Raw genomic sequence first — 17,727 nt, 5'->3', positions numbered from 1 at the left:
AATAACATATACAAAAACTAACTTGTAGGTGTGGTGGCACATGCCTGTACTTTCAGCACTTGGGAGGCTAAAGCCAGGAGGATTGCCACAAGTTCAAGGCCAGTGTGAATTACATATTTAGACCCTGTCTCAAAATAATAATAATAATAATAATAATAATAATACATATAAATTGGGCTATACCATAAAACTGGTATCAAAAAACATTATCAACATTGAAAGACGCCCCACAATGAGAAAACATATTTGCATATCATATGTCCAATAAACAGGTAATAATCCATAATATACAAAACTGAGCAGTAAAAGAACAACCCTAATAAAAGTTGAACAAAGTAACTGAGTATTTCTCCAAAACAGATATAACAAACCAATAAACTTCTGAAAAGATGCTCAGTTGGGCCGGAGAGTCAGCTCAGTGGCATTAGCGCCTGACTGGCACGCTCAAAGTCCTGAGTTCGATTCCTAGTACTACAATAAAATTTTTAGGGCCAGGGAGATGACTCAGTGGAATAAACGCTTCCCTGGCAAGCACAAGGATCTGAGTTCAATCCCTGGCTCTGAAAAACAAGAAAAAGCTCAGCATCAGTAATCATTAGGGATCAATCAAAACCACTCTGAAATACCATTTACAAATACCATCCAAATGAGGATGGTTATTGTTAACAAATGAAAATAAATACAGAATAACAAGTGCTAGGATTTGAAAAAACTGGAACCCTTGCATACTGCTGGTGGGAGCAGCTATGGAAACAGAATGATAGTTCCCACAAAATAATTAAACACAGAATCTCCCTATAATCCAGCAGTTGTTTTCTGGACACACCGAAAGAACTGACAGCAAAGACCTGAACAGATTCATACATTTATATTTAGTAACAGCATTATTCACAAGAGCCCAAATGATGATGCAACTCAAATGTCTACCAATAGATGAGTAGTTGAAGAAAATATCATACAATGGAGCCTCAAAAAGGAAAGAAATCCCAAAACGTACTGCAACGTGGATGAACTTCAATAATATTATCCTAAATGAAATAAGCCAGTCACAAAAAGATAACAGTGTATGATTCCACTTATCGTATGTACCCAGAGTGGTCAAATGGAGACAGAATGTAGAGCAGTAGTTGCCAGAGGCTTTATGAAAAGGATAATAGCTATTATCATGTAGTATTATCATGTCAGTTTTGGAAGTTAAAAAGGTTTTGTAGGGCCGGCTAGATAGGTCAGTGGACTCAAGCGCCTGCTTAGGCAGAGCTCAGTGGCTGGGGTTGGAGCCCCAGCTTGCTGTGCTGGCCCCACCCTGGGGCGCACTGGGAGGGCGATTGAGCCTGGGTGTGGTGGCGCGTGTCTGTAATTCCAGCTCTTGGGAGGCTGAACACAGGAGGATCGCTACGAGTCTGATCTGTGTAGTGAGATCATGTTAGACCCTGTACTAAATACATTTTAAAAAACTAAAAAAAATCTATGATTTCTCCTTTAGTGATGAAGAAACACAGACACACTATTCATTAGTGAAACTAGGCAAAGAAGGTTAAAACCAACTCCAAGAATTTATTTTTTTCCCCAAGAATTTATTATAAGCCTTTAAGTATACACTGACAGGACTTATTAGATGACCCAGATGAAAAATGGCCCAGGTAAATAAATATCCTTAAATAACTATTGTGGCTACAGCTCCTTGAAGTGCCAGTGATAGCCCTTAACTACATAATGTCGGCTGAGCATGGCTGAACATACTAACCACAGAACAAAACAGAAATTACTATTCTGTATATCTTTTTTTTTTGCTTATCTTTAATGACAGTAATCTCAAATATGTAAAAAGCAAATACTCACCAGCAAGAGTCCTAGAGAGTGGCAGATGTATGCTTACAAGATCTTCAGACACCTTGTAAGACTTAGTTTCCAAAGTATGACCGCACAGCTGTACCACTGTCTTGCTACCACCTATGAAACTTGTACTGCATCTCATCACAGCTTTGTGACATTCTTTATAAGCCACTAGTAGGAGTTCTTCCTGGAGAAAGTAAAAATGCAAATATGTCAGCAAGTTAGCTGCTTTAGCACTTATTATTCAGTAAATATTAAATATGAGTAAAAACTTACTCTGTAAATTATTAGAGCTATTTCCATAAGATCTGCATATCAGAAGGAAATGTATATAGCATACACACTTACAAGTAGAGTAAAAACTTTTAAGTACCATTAAATGGCACAAACTGTTTTGGCAGTGGCGGTGGGGATGTGTGAAACAGTCTCTCCATGCAGTGCACAGTGCAGGATGGCCTGAGCTCACTATGTCGCTCAGGATAATGTCGCACTCAGTGATCACCTCCCCTCCAGCTTCCTGAGTGCTAGCACTATAGGTCCTATAGATGTGAGCCACCATGCCTGGCTACAAACTCATTTTCTTAAGACAAAGTGTAGAGAGAGAGTTTTGAGACAAAAGCCTGATGTCCCAAGAGAGTAGGGAACACTGGACTGAGCCCGAGGAGGGTTGCTGTCTGTTTGCAAATTCCCAGAAAGCTGGGACCCAAAGCAGCAGATAACAGCTTCTCCTGCAGGCGCTCTGTCCTTTGATCCCTTGCTTGGGATGTTATCGGCTAGCATTTGTGTAAACCTAGTGTTAGGCAAATGGTGGAAGTCAACAGAGATAGTAGTTTGTATTCACTTAGGTAATTATGCACCTTCCTTAGTCTGCCTTTACCCTTCAATAAATGTGAGATGCTTCTGAGGCTCTGGGCTCACTTGGAGAGAGACTAATCTCAGTGAGACCGCTGAAGCTACATTCATCAGGTCTTCTGGTCGTTTCTTTCGGCACCGAACTAACGAAAGAAGAAAACCCATAATTTAAATATGGGGAAAGATGAAAAAAAAATGGTATTCTAAGCAAGGATGTAGAATAAACAAACACAAAAATAAGGGAAAACATGTTTCTATTCAGATAGTGAAGGAGAATGTAAACTAGACAAACCAAAAGTTTTATGAAAATATTTCTTGATACTAGCATATGAACACAGCAATGGTGTTTGAAGTACAATGTAATCAAAATTTTGTTTAAAGAGAAGTTAATGTGTGTCACTAAAAGTGACAGACTGGAGAGGGTAAAATTAGGAGATAACCAAACCAGCAGGAATAATTAATAAAAATTCCAGGTGAGAATGGCAGGAAAAGAGAAGAGTCAAAGGTCATTGAGGTCAATCTGAACAATGTTTCTATCACTGGTTTTATCTTGAAAAAGGAACCATATGCTCAGATAAATTTTGGAAACATTCCTTTTAAAAAGTAGCATACTGGGGCTGGAGAGATGGCTCAGTGGTCTAAAGCACCTACTTGAAACAAGCTTGTCAAAGCACAGGGACTGCGGTTTGGTCCCCCAGCACCACATGCCAGCCAGCCCCGCCCCCTGGTGGGCTGAGCTGGCCACACACACACACAATAAATAAATGTAATAAATAAATAATTAAAAAAAAAAAAAGTAGCATACTGGCCTGGACTACATCTTGAGACCATGTCTCAAAAACCAAAACATTAGTATGTTGATTAAAAGGTATTAATTTAGTAGCTAAAAACACCCTGCCATTTTGTTTAACCCCAAATTTCCCAATTATATGTGAAGCTAGAACTTTTTTCTCTTCAAAATATCTGTTAACATCAAACATACAGCATATAATGATTCTGATATTTTTCCTTTTTTTTTTTTTTTTAATTTTAGGGAAGGGTCTACAGGGTGTTCAGGGTCTCACTACTAGATTGGACTCATAGTGATCAGCCTGTTTACAGCCTCCCAAGAGATGGGATGACAGGCGTGTGCCACCATATCCAGTCTCAATTGCCATTTCAGCATGCCCCCGGGGGACAGGGAAGGCACAGCAGGCCTGGGGATCGAATCCCTGGCCCCTGTGCCTGTTTGCAGGTGCTTTAATCTGCTGAGCTATTTGGCCGGCCCTCTGAGATTTTTCTTTATGGGTGAAAGTAGCAGCACCGTCAATAGAATAAGGGAAGGTAAAACAAGAAAATGCGAACTGGAAGTAGAAGGAAATAATGACAAATCAACTTAAGGTATTCTGAGTTTGGTGAATAGGAATAACTGCCAAACAGGTGATACTATAGCTTGGGCGAATCATCCCTATGAAGATCTAATTAAGAAGTAGTAATGGGGGTGCTGGGGAGATGGCTCAATGGAATAAGCACTTCCCTAGCAAGTGCAAGGGTCTGAGTTCAATTCCCCAGTTCCGCAAAAAAAAAAAAAAAATGGGGGGGGGCAGGGATATGGCTCAATGAAATAAGCTCTTCCCTGGCAAGCGCAAGGGCCTGAGTTCAATCCCCGGTTCTGCCCCCCCACCCCAAAAAAAAAGAAAGAAAAAGAAAAGAAAGAGAGCAATGGGGAGTGTCACCCAGCAGACAGAAGGAACTGGAGAAAAGAAAAGTCACTGATTGATACTGGTAACTGATAACAGAAGTATTAGGATAGCAGACTTGTGAAAAAAGAGACAGAACAGCTTGAGAAGCCTAAGACATGTAACTTACTACAATTCTACAGGAAGATGGGGACAAAGACCTCTACATTTGGTTACAGTTTTTATCTCAACATAGTTGTAGTAAATTGGAAAATATAAAATCTGACCCTAAACACATGTAGATGATCTCAGAAGGTTTGGAAGGTGTGATGATAGCCAACATACACCTTGATCCAATCTCCCAACAACTGTGCATGCCATTTCAGTATTTGAAGAAGGTCATAATCTAAAGTTGTTGCTTAGGAAACTGCATTATTTCTGTATCTGCAAACTAATTTTTAAAAATCTATTAAAAATTTTATTAAAATGTTTATTAAAATTTAAATTAGTGTTTTCATTTTGTTTTTGCAGAATTGGGGATTGAACTCAGGCCCTTGTGCTTGCCAGGTAAGTACTTATTCTACTGAGCTATCTTCCCAGCTCCTAAAATTTAAATTATTAGAAAAATAAAATTATAATTATTACCCTTATTTATTAGAATTTCACATGGTCTAACAGATGTACTAAAGCTCTTGATTGAACATTCAATCCTTTCTAGTCCTGAAATATTTAAAATCTATATGATCTTAATTATCATCTTAATATTCATTTTCTTTTTTTCTTTCATCTTTTTTAAATTTTTAAATTTTTTATTTTATGTATTTAGTACAGGGTCTATAGGGTCTCACTACATAGATCAAACTTGTAGCAATTCTCCTGTTTTCAGCCTCCCATGCACTGGAATTACAGGTTTTTAATCCCATACCCACCTGCAGATATGCATTAAACACTGTATTTCCTCCAAACGAGCACAACCACCCTGAGATACATTTTCTAATCAAGGATAAAAGATTGAATTTTCCCCTAAATAGGACAAATTTAAGAATCTGAGAAATGTATACTAAATATATAATAAAAATTTACATCAAAGAAGTTCCAATATATGTGAGCACTCAAAAAGGCAGGGTCTCCAGTAACATCTTACTTACATCACAGGCGCACCACTCTTGGAACATGAGTAAAATATTTTTCAGCTGCATCTGTATAGCAATGGCAGCCTCCCAGTCAGGATCTACTTCAATGTGTTGCCCAACCTGTCTTCTAATTTCTTCCATTCCCTGCAAGAGAAGATTGGTCAACACTTATGACACTCTTTGCTCTTCTATTTGCAAAATGTAAGACTGTCAAGATCCATATTTATAAATGCACAGCATTTTAACTTTTAACATGGCTGTTACACTAGATCAGAATACAGAGGTTCAAATACCACCTATCAGGGTTATAGTTCAAGGAATAAAATCTCTAACTGCAAATATCTGTTCTTTCTTGCTATGTATCAGGCCAAGTTATATGATGCTAGACATATTACTTTTAAGCTTCTATCATTACATGTAAAATGAGAATAATACTAGCCAACTACCTCATAATATTTTTGTAAGACTCAAAAGAGATAATGCATATAAAATGCTTACTATACATACATCACATGACAGACATTCAAGAAGTATTAATAGTAGCAGCAATAGTAAACTAAGGTATAGAGAAGATAAAATTAGGATTAGTCAATGTTTAAATCTTATTTCTATTTTGCTATGTAAAATTTGTCATAAAACCCGTAATTTTGAAAGAAGCATGAAGAAGAAAAAGGAGAAAGGGATGAGAGGAGGAAGAGAAGAAGGAGGAAAGAGGAGAGGAAGAGGAGGAGGAAGGAAAAATAGGAGAGGAAAAAAAATGAGAAAGAGAAGGAAGAAAAAAGAACAACAGGAGCAATAACAACACTAAGTTTTTAACACTACCTTTTTAAAATAAAATTTTCTCACTGATGTGCAAAAGAATTACAATACCTGCATACAGGTAAGAATCTTCAAAAAAGATCGAAAGCCTTCAAGGAATTGTATTCTTAATTTTTCTGTCCATACTGTGGGCTTGCTGATCAGGATATATCTATCATTTTGAAGAAAGACAGAAATATTTCATTCGTCTGTCTTGACATATTTAAGGTTCTCAGGTTATAAACAACGATGCCCCCCTCCCAAAAAAAAGACAATGGTGCCTTGCCAAATTATGTATTCTAATTTATTAAAATAATTAGACACACTGAACACAGACAGAAGTATTTATTAACTTTTATTTTACACACAAACAGCAAACTCTGGAGATACTCTACAGATATTAAAGTTAAGGATACCAGAGAAAGACCCAACTAAGAAAAGAGAACTACAAGCCAATCTCCCTAATGAACATAGATGCAAAGACCCTCAATAAGATACTGGCAAACAATGCAGCAAATCATCAAGAAGATTACACAGAATGACCAAGTAGGATTCCGCCCAGGAATGCAGGGATGATGCAATAAATCAATAAATTTAACATACTATAATAATAGAGTCAAAGACAAAAGCCATGTTATCACCTCAGTAGACAGGGGAAAAGCATTTGACAAAGTGCAACACCTATTCATGATAAAACCCTATAAAAAATGGAATAGATGCTCTTTATCTCAATCAGATAAAAGCTACCTATGACAAACCGACAGCCAACATCACACTGACTGGACAAAAGCTGAAAGCTTTCACTCTAAAATCAGGAAGAAGACAAGGATGTCCACTGTTACCACTCTTATTCAGTACAGTTATGGAAACATTAGCCAGAAAAATTAGACAAGAGAAATAAAAACAATAAATGACAGGAAAGAAATGTTAAATTATTATTTGTGGGTAACATGATACTCTACATAGAATACCCCAAAAACTGCACAAAAAGACTTCTAGATTTTTTTTTTTTCTGGTACCAGGGATTGAACTCAGAGACGTCTAGATTTAATAACCAAATTTGGTAGCACAGCTGGATACAAAGTCAACACTCAAAGTCAACACTCACGCCTTCCTGTATGTGAATAACAAAATGATTGAGAAATAAATTAGTGAAACCATGCTTTTCGCAATAGCATTCTCCCAGTAAGAAATACTTAGGAATCAATCTAATAAAGGTAGTAAAAGACCTCTACACTTAAAACTGTAGTACTCTGAAAAGAGATTGAAGATATCAGAAAATGGAAAAATATCCCTTGTTCTTGGGTAGGAATAACCGAAAAAACAAAAATGACCAGACTTCGAAAATTGTTACATAGATTCAATGTAATCCTGATCAAAATTCCAATAGCATATCTCACAGAATTAAAGAAAATGAAAATTTCTTTGAAACCAGAAGAGACCCAGCAAAGGCAATTCTAGGCAACAAAGGCAAGGCAGGGGCCATTGTAATGCCAGACTTGAAATTAACTTCAAAGCTATTATGATAAAAACAGCATGGTACTGGCAAAAAAAATCCCCAAATTTAACAATCAAGGGGGCCTGCCCCTTAGCTCAGTTCTTTAAGTGGCTGCTTCAACAAAGCAGTCAGGCTCAGGTTGCTGTGGTTTGATCCCCACAACAAATTTAACAATCGATGAAGACTGAGAGTGGTGGTGTGCGCCTAGAATCCCAGCTCTTGGGAGGCTGTAAACAGGCAGATCAATACAAGTCCAATCTAGTGGTGAGACCCTGAACACCCTGTAGACCCCTCCCTAAAAAATATAAAACAAAACAAAGAAAGAAAAAATGGAACCCAAGCTTTTGTAAATGGGGAGGGAAAGACAGGTTGAAGGGGAGGTATAAGGGAATGAAAAAATAAAGTAATACACAATACATATATCATGTACAGGTACAAATTCTCTATCATGAATGTGATCATTTACGTAAAGCTAAACATACCAATAAAATCTGACTGGAAGAAAAAAAATAAAGCAAAGGGTGTGTAATGGTTGATACATTGTGTCAACTTGAGAAGTTTCAAAGTTTAACTAATCCATTCAGCAGAAGTCAAGATCCGCACTTGTAAACGCCCTGAGCCTATGCAAGAGGAGGGCACTGAGGTGGTGTGAGTGCACTGAGGTGGTGTGAGTGCTACACCCATGAGATGGATTTTTTTTTTTTTTTTTTTTTTTTTTTTTTGCAGAACCGGGGATTGAACTCAGACCCTTGTGCTTGCTGGGAAAGCGCTTATTCTACTGAGCCATCTCCCCAGCCCCATATGTGCTTTTTTTTCTTTTTCTTTTTCTTTTTTTCTTTCTTTTTTTTTTTTTTGGCAGAACTAGGGATTGAACTCAGGCCCTTGCACTTGCCAGGCAAGTGCTTATTCTACTGAGCTATCTCCTTGGTCCCTCATAATCTTAATGGTTGACCACAGTTTTGTCCCATCTCATGCCCACCTTGCTATTTCTTATTTTTCCTACGTTAGACCAGCATAATCCAAGTTGTAGATTTGCTCTATAAAAATCCCTGGATATGTCAGGTTACTTGGCAACCTTCTCAGGACCCCTCCTGTCTCTCAGACAGAAACTATCTTTCCTCCAAAAAACATATTCTGCTGTTAACCTCCACTGTTTCTAAAATTCATTCTTCAATTTTAGAGAATACCAACTTGTCCCAGACATCTAGTAGATTGGGAGTTTCTTTCCCCTATATCAATCCTGTCTATAATCCTGTCTGAGAATCTCTTCTTCTAATATAGAACACAGGAAGAAGTTACAATGTAGTGTTTCTTTAATAAGGCCAAGGTTGGGGCCAAGGAGATGGCTCAGTAGACTAAGCGCTTTCCTGGCAAGCACAAGGGCCTGAGTTCAATCCCCGGTTCCGCAAAAAGAAAAAAAAAAAAAAAAAAAAAATAAGGCCAAGGTTTCAATTCCACAGTGAAATAACAACTGCAAAAGCAAACATCCCAGATACCTTCCAAAAGTGAGGAAAAAAACTAAATCAACAGGGGCGAATTATTAAGTAGAATGAGGGAACAGTAATCCCTCCTTTTTAGACTTTACTAGGAAGATAGCTGGAGAACTGTGATCACTTCTTGGATATAAATAGCATACACTTAACTGGAACAGGTTCAGAAGAGGACAAAGATTTATAAGAAATTTTAAGCAATATGAAACACGAACAGGTAAAGAAGTATTTGCCAGGTGTGGTGGTCACACACCTGTAATCCCAGCTACTTGGGAGGCTGAGGCAAAAGGATCAATTGAGACCCTGTCTTAAAATTACATACACACATACATACACGTTACATGTATGCACACATGCAATAAAATGTGTTGTGGATGCAGTTCATTGGAAGAGCATTTGCCTAGCATGTGCAAGGTCCTAGGTTCAATCTCTAGTACTATTTAAAAAAATTACTGCTTGGAACATATGACTGCCTTTTTTTTTTTTTACTGCCTTTTTAAGATATTTAAGTGAGAACTGAATTTGCTCTAAGCAGACAAAGGAAGAGCTAGACAATGGAAAATACAAAAAGACAGAATTCCATATGCAATGAGAAACTGCCTAACAGTTAAAAGGGGATATCCAAGAGATGGAATGCACTGTTTTGATAGAATGAAAATTTCCTGAAGGGGCTTGAACAGAGTTTCTACTACTATCAAAAATTTATTTCACACTGAGGTAAATTCAGATAAAATATATTCCTAGTTTATGGAGAGCTACAAATTCCAGAAGAATTTATACTTTATTCTGGAAACAATGAAAATAAAGTAAGTATCTGTGATTATTACTAATGGATTAAAAGCAAATTTTAGGAAGAAATAGTAAAATTTTGGACTACAGAATTTTTCCAAGAACCAGAAGAATAAGGCTCAATTATTATCTGCTACACAAATAGTATTTCTAAAGGAATTAAGGCCACTGCCATCCTAGCCCCAAACAGCTCCTCTTCATAAAAACCCCAGTGCAACAATGATGGTTTAATAAACACAGCCCCAACAACCAGTCTCCTATTAACCAGCCCAGCCACAACTACTAAGCAGAAACAACTTCTTCTCCAGCCCAGTTAAGTCTCCTAGCCTATAAGAGATTAGCCGTTCTGGTATTTGTTTACCAGCGCTTCCTCTCAGGTTTTTTGTTCTTAAGAGGGCTTTCACTAAGCAGTTTAGTTGCCCTTGAACTCACAGCAATCTTCCTCCCTCAGCCCACACAGTGCCCCTTTTAGTTTCGACTCTAATCTGTCTTCGATTGCAGAGCTCAATTTCTTTTTCTAACAATTTTTTATTGGTATCATTTACTTTATAAAAAGTTTTAAGATTAAAATGAGGCAAAATTAGCAAAGCTCCTTAACATAAAATTACTGCTAAATTTCACATAATCCTTGTGAAAGCAAATTATACAGTATCTACTGAACATGTGTGCAAAATGTTAATTTTCTCTAAAATATCTCAGAATATTAAAACAGTACTGATAGTCACAGTAGAGAGATTTTCTAGCCTCCAGGGCAGATCAAGGATTTTAACTGAGTTAACAATAATAACTTTAAGTACAGCCACTAGGAGTTGGTATTTGTCTTGCTTTGCATAATATAATTTATGTACAATTTGACTAAGGAGCAAATTTGAGTCATGATGGCTACAGGCCACTTCACTACTGACTTTATCCACCATCTCTATTTGTACTGTGGATGTGACAACATTAACAAATTACCTTTAAACAAAAGACTTCTACACTACATTTATATGAGGAAATTAAGGAATTTGAAAAGGTCTTAAAGAATTAAGCTCAGTAATACCTACAATCTACGTGTCGTCCAGAAATCTAGCAAATGCTTTTCTGTTTTTTTGCTTATTTTCTGCAGTTCTAGGATTGAACCCAAGCCTTTGCACATGCTAGCAAGCAATCTATAACTAAGATACACCCAACTCTATTTTTAAAAAGATTAAATTATTTCTAAATTGGATTGGAAGTCTACTTGTTTTCACCTTCTATAATCTATAGTCACCAGATGTGGATATAACTGGAACACCCCTCACCTAGAAATAATCATATATGCCTTTGAATTTTTTTAAAAAAACAGCAACTAAATGAAATATACTTATTACATATTTCTAAAATAATTTTTGAAATCTGTGATTTAAGCAAGTTATTTTTCTCAACTTATAATAGTCACAATCTATTATAAATCAGATTCCCTTTTAGGTGCAATGATCCCAAATGTGGTTTATTGTGTTATTTCCTGGGTAACACTCCTCAATTAAGAAGCAGCTGATAAGCAATGATGACTCAGTACATATATATAAAGGGAAATAAAATGTTAATCAGCAGGCAAGAAGATTGCCATGTGAGGCCAAGCTGGGCTATATAGTGAGTTCAAGGACAGTATGAACTACATATCAAGGCCCTATTTCAAAAAACAAAAACAAAATTTAAATCAACAGGTCATCTGACAATGTAGTACATACTAAGAGACTGCACAAGAACCCCAACATATGTGAATGGAAGTGAGTAAAAGGTGTGTTTATTACAACGGTGACCCCAAGTGCCTGTGACAGGCCTCTCCTCAGTACTTACTTTATTAACTTTGATTTAAACCCAGGAAGACACTTCACTGAAGACGTTTACAGACTTCCACTGATATTGGTGGGGAACTGGTTTCAGCACCCATCCCTCTAGCATGTATAAAAGGCTTATTTGCATCTAGTCTATGTACATCCTCCAGCATACTTTAAATCAACTTTGGACTTAAGACCTAATACAATGCAGGATTTTTTTTGCGGGGGGGTAGCTGGCTCAGGCTGCCTTAAGGGTGGATCTGGCTAGGCACATGGAGCTGGGGATTGAACTGTGTTATCCTGTGCCTGACTGTGTTTGCATAAGCAGGCACTTAAACAACTGAGCTAACCAGCAGGCCCCTACAATGCAAATGCTATGTAAATACTTATTATCCTATACTATTTCAAAAAAACAAGAAAAAGTTTGTGTTCAGTATAGACTCAACTTCTTCAAATACTTTCCTTATGCAGTTGGTTGACTCTATAGATGTGAAACCCTTGAACACAGAGAGCTCACTGTATTAACATAAAGTAGTAACAGTACTTTGTACTCACCCCATCATTATAATGAGATTCCCAGATAACCAAAAAGATCAGTCAGAAGTTTACTTACAAAACAGAACAAATACCCACACTGTATTTTGCCCTTACATTTTGACTCCAATCACTTACTTTAGATCACATATAACTGCATATACTCTTCCCAATTTGTCCTGGCTATAACCTTGGAAGTTGAATTTATTGTTCCTGTCCAAGTACTCAGGTAAAACTTCTAGTAGAGTTTCAGTAATGACAGAGATAACATTCCGCTCTTCTATAAGATGTCGAGCCTATAGAATATTTCAAGAATATTGTCTTTAACAATTAATTATAGCAAGGACTTTATTCATTAATTGGGTTAGTAAGTAATTTTTAGTAAGTATTTATTGAGCAGTAAACACAGTTCTCAGTTTCAGAGAACAACAATTTATGAAAAAGTTAATTTCTATCAATAAAAACCCAAAAAAATAAAAAAAAAAAATGAAAGTGCCTGAACTATAAAAAAAATAAATAAATAAAAAATAAAAACCCTCTCCCCTCAGTAACTAAAAAACACTTGTGTTTGGATACGCTAAGCTCACTATTCAGGTTATCTTTATCAACATTTATCATCAGTAATCAAACATAGATGTTCTTCAATCACATTAGTATCTATAAAGTATCTATTCTGGCATTTCTCCCACACCTCCAATCCAGCGGCTCTTTCTCATCCTTTTCTCTGGCATATATATATATGCCAGTAATTGGTCACCACCCTTGTCCAGATGTCCTGATCTCTGCAGGCGCCATCCAAAGCTGACTTCTCACTTTCTAGAGTAATTTAGAAGCACTGCTTTTTCCATGCCAAAACTATATAATATATATAATTTTTTGTGGGGGGGGGCAGAACTGGGGATTGAACTCAGGACCTTGCACTAGCCAGGCAGGCACTTATTCTACTGAGCTATCTTCCTGGCCCCTTCTCTGGCCTTTTGAAAAGGAAAAGAAAGAAATGTTAATCAAACTGCCCAACAGAACTAGGAAAATAATAGTATAAAAAAGAGGCAGAGGCTTAAGAGAAAAATGGAATCCCATCATTTTTTCTTACACATTCCCCAGAAAATTGGTGACCAAGGCAGTGAAGTTGATCCTGTTAAGAGTAGACATCTAATTTCTGGTACAACTCCCAATGTTCATTGTCCTTTGTATGGGAGACCCTGACCATGTCTTGGCCATTTACTGTCAACCTTAAACCACTGAGACTCCCTAAAAGCTGTGAGCTACAAATTCACATGAAAGTAGAGAAAAACATGGACAGACATAAAGGTTGTGTACGTGTTGGCTCTGTGACATCTAGGAATAGTTCTGAACAGAGGAAGGGTGTTTCCAATTCCTGTGTTGGTTCTAGGTCACAACCAAATAAAGTCGGTTTCAGAATTCAAAAAAAAAAAAAAAAGAGGCAGAATCCTCCATTTTCCTCCCAAGCCTATACAGCACAATTTCATACATCTGTATACATCTTGACAGATACACTCTCTCTTTTGTTTGTCTTATCTTACTCTATTTCCAAACAAAAACTAAAAAAAGTAAAATTTTAAAAAAAGTTTTGGCATGGAAAAAGCAGTGCTTCTAAATTACTCTAGAAAGTGAGAAGTCAGCTTTGGATGGCGCCTGCAGAGATCAGGACATCTGGACAAGGGCAGTGACCAACTAGTCTCGAACACCACTAAAGTACAGTTTTCATGAAAATATGACTAAAGTATTTTCAGCTTTCCAAGTGAAATTAGCCTAACTTAGAAATTCTGACATTGTTTTATTTTTATCTCTCTCTCTTTTTTTTTTCTTCTGTCTTTTTGAGACAAGGTCTCACTATGCAGTTCAGACTGGCCTTGAGCTCACTTTGCAACCCACGCTGGTCTTGAACTTGCACGGATCCTCCTCTCTCAGTCTCCCAAGTGCTGGGCTTACAGGTGTGTGGCTCTAACATTGTTTTTAATTTAATTACCGTTAAGAGAAACTAGTAAAAGGCAAAAATCATTCTGACTTAACCTGCAAAGAAAGAATTGACACATACCAGAGTAGGCACAGTGAACATCTGAACTGAAAGTGCAGTTATAGAGATGCTTCTGTCATGATCATCACTAATGTATTCTTTCTGCAGTTGTTTATAATACTGAAAAATACAAGTGGAGAATCAATTACAACACTATTAAATCACTACTATTTTTAAATCTTGATTTTTGCTTCGTGGTGGATTAAGGAATGATTTAGTCAACAAAAATGTTCTAGAAAGAAAACAATACAAAAGAACAGGCCAAGACCAAAAAAAAAAAGGTCAGGCCGGACATAGTAGCACACACCTGTAATCTCAGCACTGAGGCAGCCGAGGCAGGAAGATTGCTCAAGGCTGGCCTGGGTTATAGAGTGAACTCAAGGTCAACCTGAACTGCACAGTGAAACCCTGTCTCAAAAAAAAAAGAATTGAACTCTGCTACCCAATTCATTTTTTAAAAATTAATTTTACTGAGAAAAATAGCAATGAGACAGTTTCAAAACAGGTTAGTAGGACAGTTACAATAAGTAACACATTGCATATCGTTCAGCTACCCAATTCAGCAGAACTGGAAGAGCTGGTAAAACAAAATACACAGGTAAAAAATCATACAGGAGGTACAGTGATACAGTTTTTCCTTTTTGCAAATAATATGGAACAATTTCTAGCAGTTTCTACTCCAATAGTATAGGGTAAAAGATATATTTAAAGTATTTAACAACTGATATAACCCAGAAAACCAGCCAACCAGATTCAATCCACCCTTAAATGGATTATATGCTGGCTGCAAATAATTTTTTATCTATACTGGTACATACCAACTGAAAATCCCCCAAAATAATATACTTAGTCATGTATCAAGCATCTATTACATGTAAGCACAGAGTTGGATACCTGATATACATTTTTAAAAATATACTTATTTGTTACAGGGTCTCACTATGCCGTTCAGACTCCTAGTGATCCTCCTGTCTCAGCCTCCCCAGAGCTGGAATTACAGGCGTGCCCCACCACACCTGATTTTGGGCTAGAATAGGATGCAGTACCAGGGAATGAACCTGGGTCCTTGCGCTTGCCAGGCAGGCACTTAAGACTGCTGAGCTATCTCCCCAACCCGTGATAGACATTTTAAATTTAACCCTCCAGAATTTCTACAGAGTTCAACTATGCCATATAAAAAAATTATCATCTAAGTAAAAAAGTTAGTTTTAGTGTAAGAAAATAAAATTTCATTTCAGAACATATAGCCCAAAGTCATTAGTCTATCTCTAATGACTCTCACATTGAGTTACATCTCCAGTTCTTTATCTTTTCTTTTCTTTTTTGTTACTTTGAAACAAGGACTCACATTACTAAATTGCTCATGCTAGGCCCCAATTTTTAATCCTCCTGCTTCAGTCTCTCAGGTTTCCAGGATTGCAGGCATACATTACAGTACCAAGTAATTCAGGTACTCTATCCTGCCATACCAGAAGAATGGCCTACGACAATTATTATTTCTCTCTCTCCTTCTAATTCTATCCTGGGTCCCACCTTGCCCTATTTTAAGTCTTACGGAATTATCTGTAACTCAAAAGCAGAAGAAATCAGTAAGTATTTGTTGTAAACCTTTGTAAAAGGCAAAGTATAAAATTCACAGAAGTTCCTGTTCTATGTAATATTGCAGCCTATCTTGAAAGATGGACAGAAAGCTAGTACTATAAAAGATATACAACAGACCAATAAAACAACATTTAAAAAGGTGAGTTTTTACTCATGTTTTAGTTTCAGTTAGGTGTAACTTTTAGGAACCTAACTCCTGCTTCCCGTTAATGTACATATCTTTTCCTGTTCTGGCTGTTCTCTGAAATTAATCACTTATACTGATATTATCATTTTACCAACAGGGAAATAAATGATGATCAAAAAGAACAAATGCATATGTGAATGTGATACTCTCTTCATTCTAGGAAAATAAGGCATTTTCCATCTATGCACAAGACTAGTACTTCCACATTACCAAGTGCCATTTGTAAATATGTTAAGGTAACATAAAATAATGAACTTTGACAATGAAAGCAGAAAATTCAATTCTTTCTATTCATAATTATCTTTGTTTCTATTAGTTCATTTATAAAAACTGCCTTCTATCTATTGATATTTATAAATAGCAATTACCTTCACAAATTCCATAGCAAAGAGTTTTTTGTATTCCATCTCCATAAAAAAACTGCTGAAGATCAATTCATGAAGGATCTTACGGGCACCTATATATCATTTAGGATTGGGGGTAAGAAGATATTGCCAAGGCAAAAACATTATTCTAGTCTTTAGAAATAGTAAAATATTATAAAAATATTTCACATGCTAATAGACCTCAAGGACAATTATGAATAGCATTTATTACAGTAATATTTTATTTTTTACAATATCTAGTGTGCTTTTTGGATTTTATTTACTCTTTTAGGTTCTTACAGTAGGGAGACAATACAATGTTTACACATGTGGGTCTGATTTATTTCACTTATGAGGATGGTCTCTAGTTGCATACATTTACCTATAAAAGCCTCAAGTTTATCTTTTTATAGCTGCAAATACTCCATTATATAAAAATACATCTTTTTTTATCCACTTTTCAGTTGGGCATTTAGGTTGTTTCCAAGATTTAGCTATGACAAACTGTGTTGCTATAAACATGGGTGCACATATATCATTGTGGTATATTTTCAGTTTTTCTGGAAAAATACCCAGAAGGGGAATAGCTGGGTTGTTAGCAGTTAAATTAAAAAATTACGGAGTGCTGTGTATAAAAGGAATCTATATGTAGGTATATATACTGCCTTTCTTCTTTTGCACTTTTTTTGGGGGGAGGGGCAGCTTGAACTGAGCTATAGCCCCAGCCCATTAAAAAATAATTTAGTACTGGGTGTGATGGTGTACACCTGTAATTTCAGTACTCAGGAGGCCAAGGCAGGATTGCCATGAATTTGAGGCAAACCTAGACTACATAGTGAGTTTAAGACCAACCCAAACTACACAGCAAGACCCTGAAGAAATCAAACCAAACCAAACCAAAACAAAAATTTAAGGCAGGTTCTCTTATTATGTCACTAAATTGTCTACAGGAGGCTCAAACTTGTGATCCTCTCTGGATACTAGGATTATAGTCAAGCATTAAAATGCCTGGTCTCTGTTTTACTTTTTATGTTGAGATAAGGTCTCACTAATTTCTCCAGGCTTCCCTTTGAACTCAAAATCCTATTGCCTCAGCCTTCTGAAGATATGGGCTTATAGGCATGCACCACTATGATTGGCTTTTATTT

At 36.7% G+C, this 17,727-nt stretch overlaps 1 protein-coding gene across 1 annotated transcript in view; it reads right to left on the bottom strand.

The window, feature by feature from the left end:
- Ubr1 (ubiquitin protein ligase E3 component n-recognin 1) overlaps positions 1-17,727 on the bottom strand; it is a 188,172-nt gene that overhangs the window by 95,760 nt on the left and 74,685 nt on the right. The window contains exons 10-15 of the mRNA XM_023712531.1: positions 16,583-16,671; positions 14,447-14,545; positions 12,526-12,683; positions 6,347-6,446; positions 5,492-5,620; positions 1,840-2,020 (exon numbers count right to left, since the gene is read on the bottom strand). Coding sequence (XP_023568299.1) covers positions 1,840-2,020; positions 5,492-5,620; positions 6,347-6,446; positions 12,526-12,683; positions 14,447-14,545; positions 16,583-16,671 — 756 coding nt within the window. The remainder of the gene's footprint in view (positions 1-1,839; positions 2,021-5,491; positions 5,621-6,346; positions 6,447-12,525; positions 12,684-14,446; positions 14,546-16,582; positions 16,672-17,727) is intronic.

This window comes from Octodon degus, unplaced genomic scaffold (assembly GCF_000260255.1).
Source record: "Octodon degus isolate 3935 unplaced genomic scaffold, OctDeg1.0 scaffold00002, whole genome shotgun sequence".
In the NCBI taxonomy this organism is placed as follows: domain Eukaryota; kingdom Metazoa; phylum Chordata; class Mammalia; order Rodentia; family Octodontidae; genus Octodon; species Octodon degus.
The sequence above is the reverse complement of the archived record's forward strand: the minus strand, read 5'-3'. Positions and strand labels throughout refer to the sequence as shown.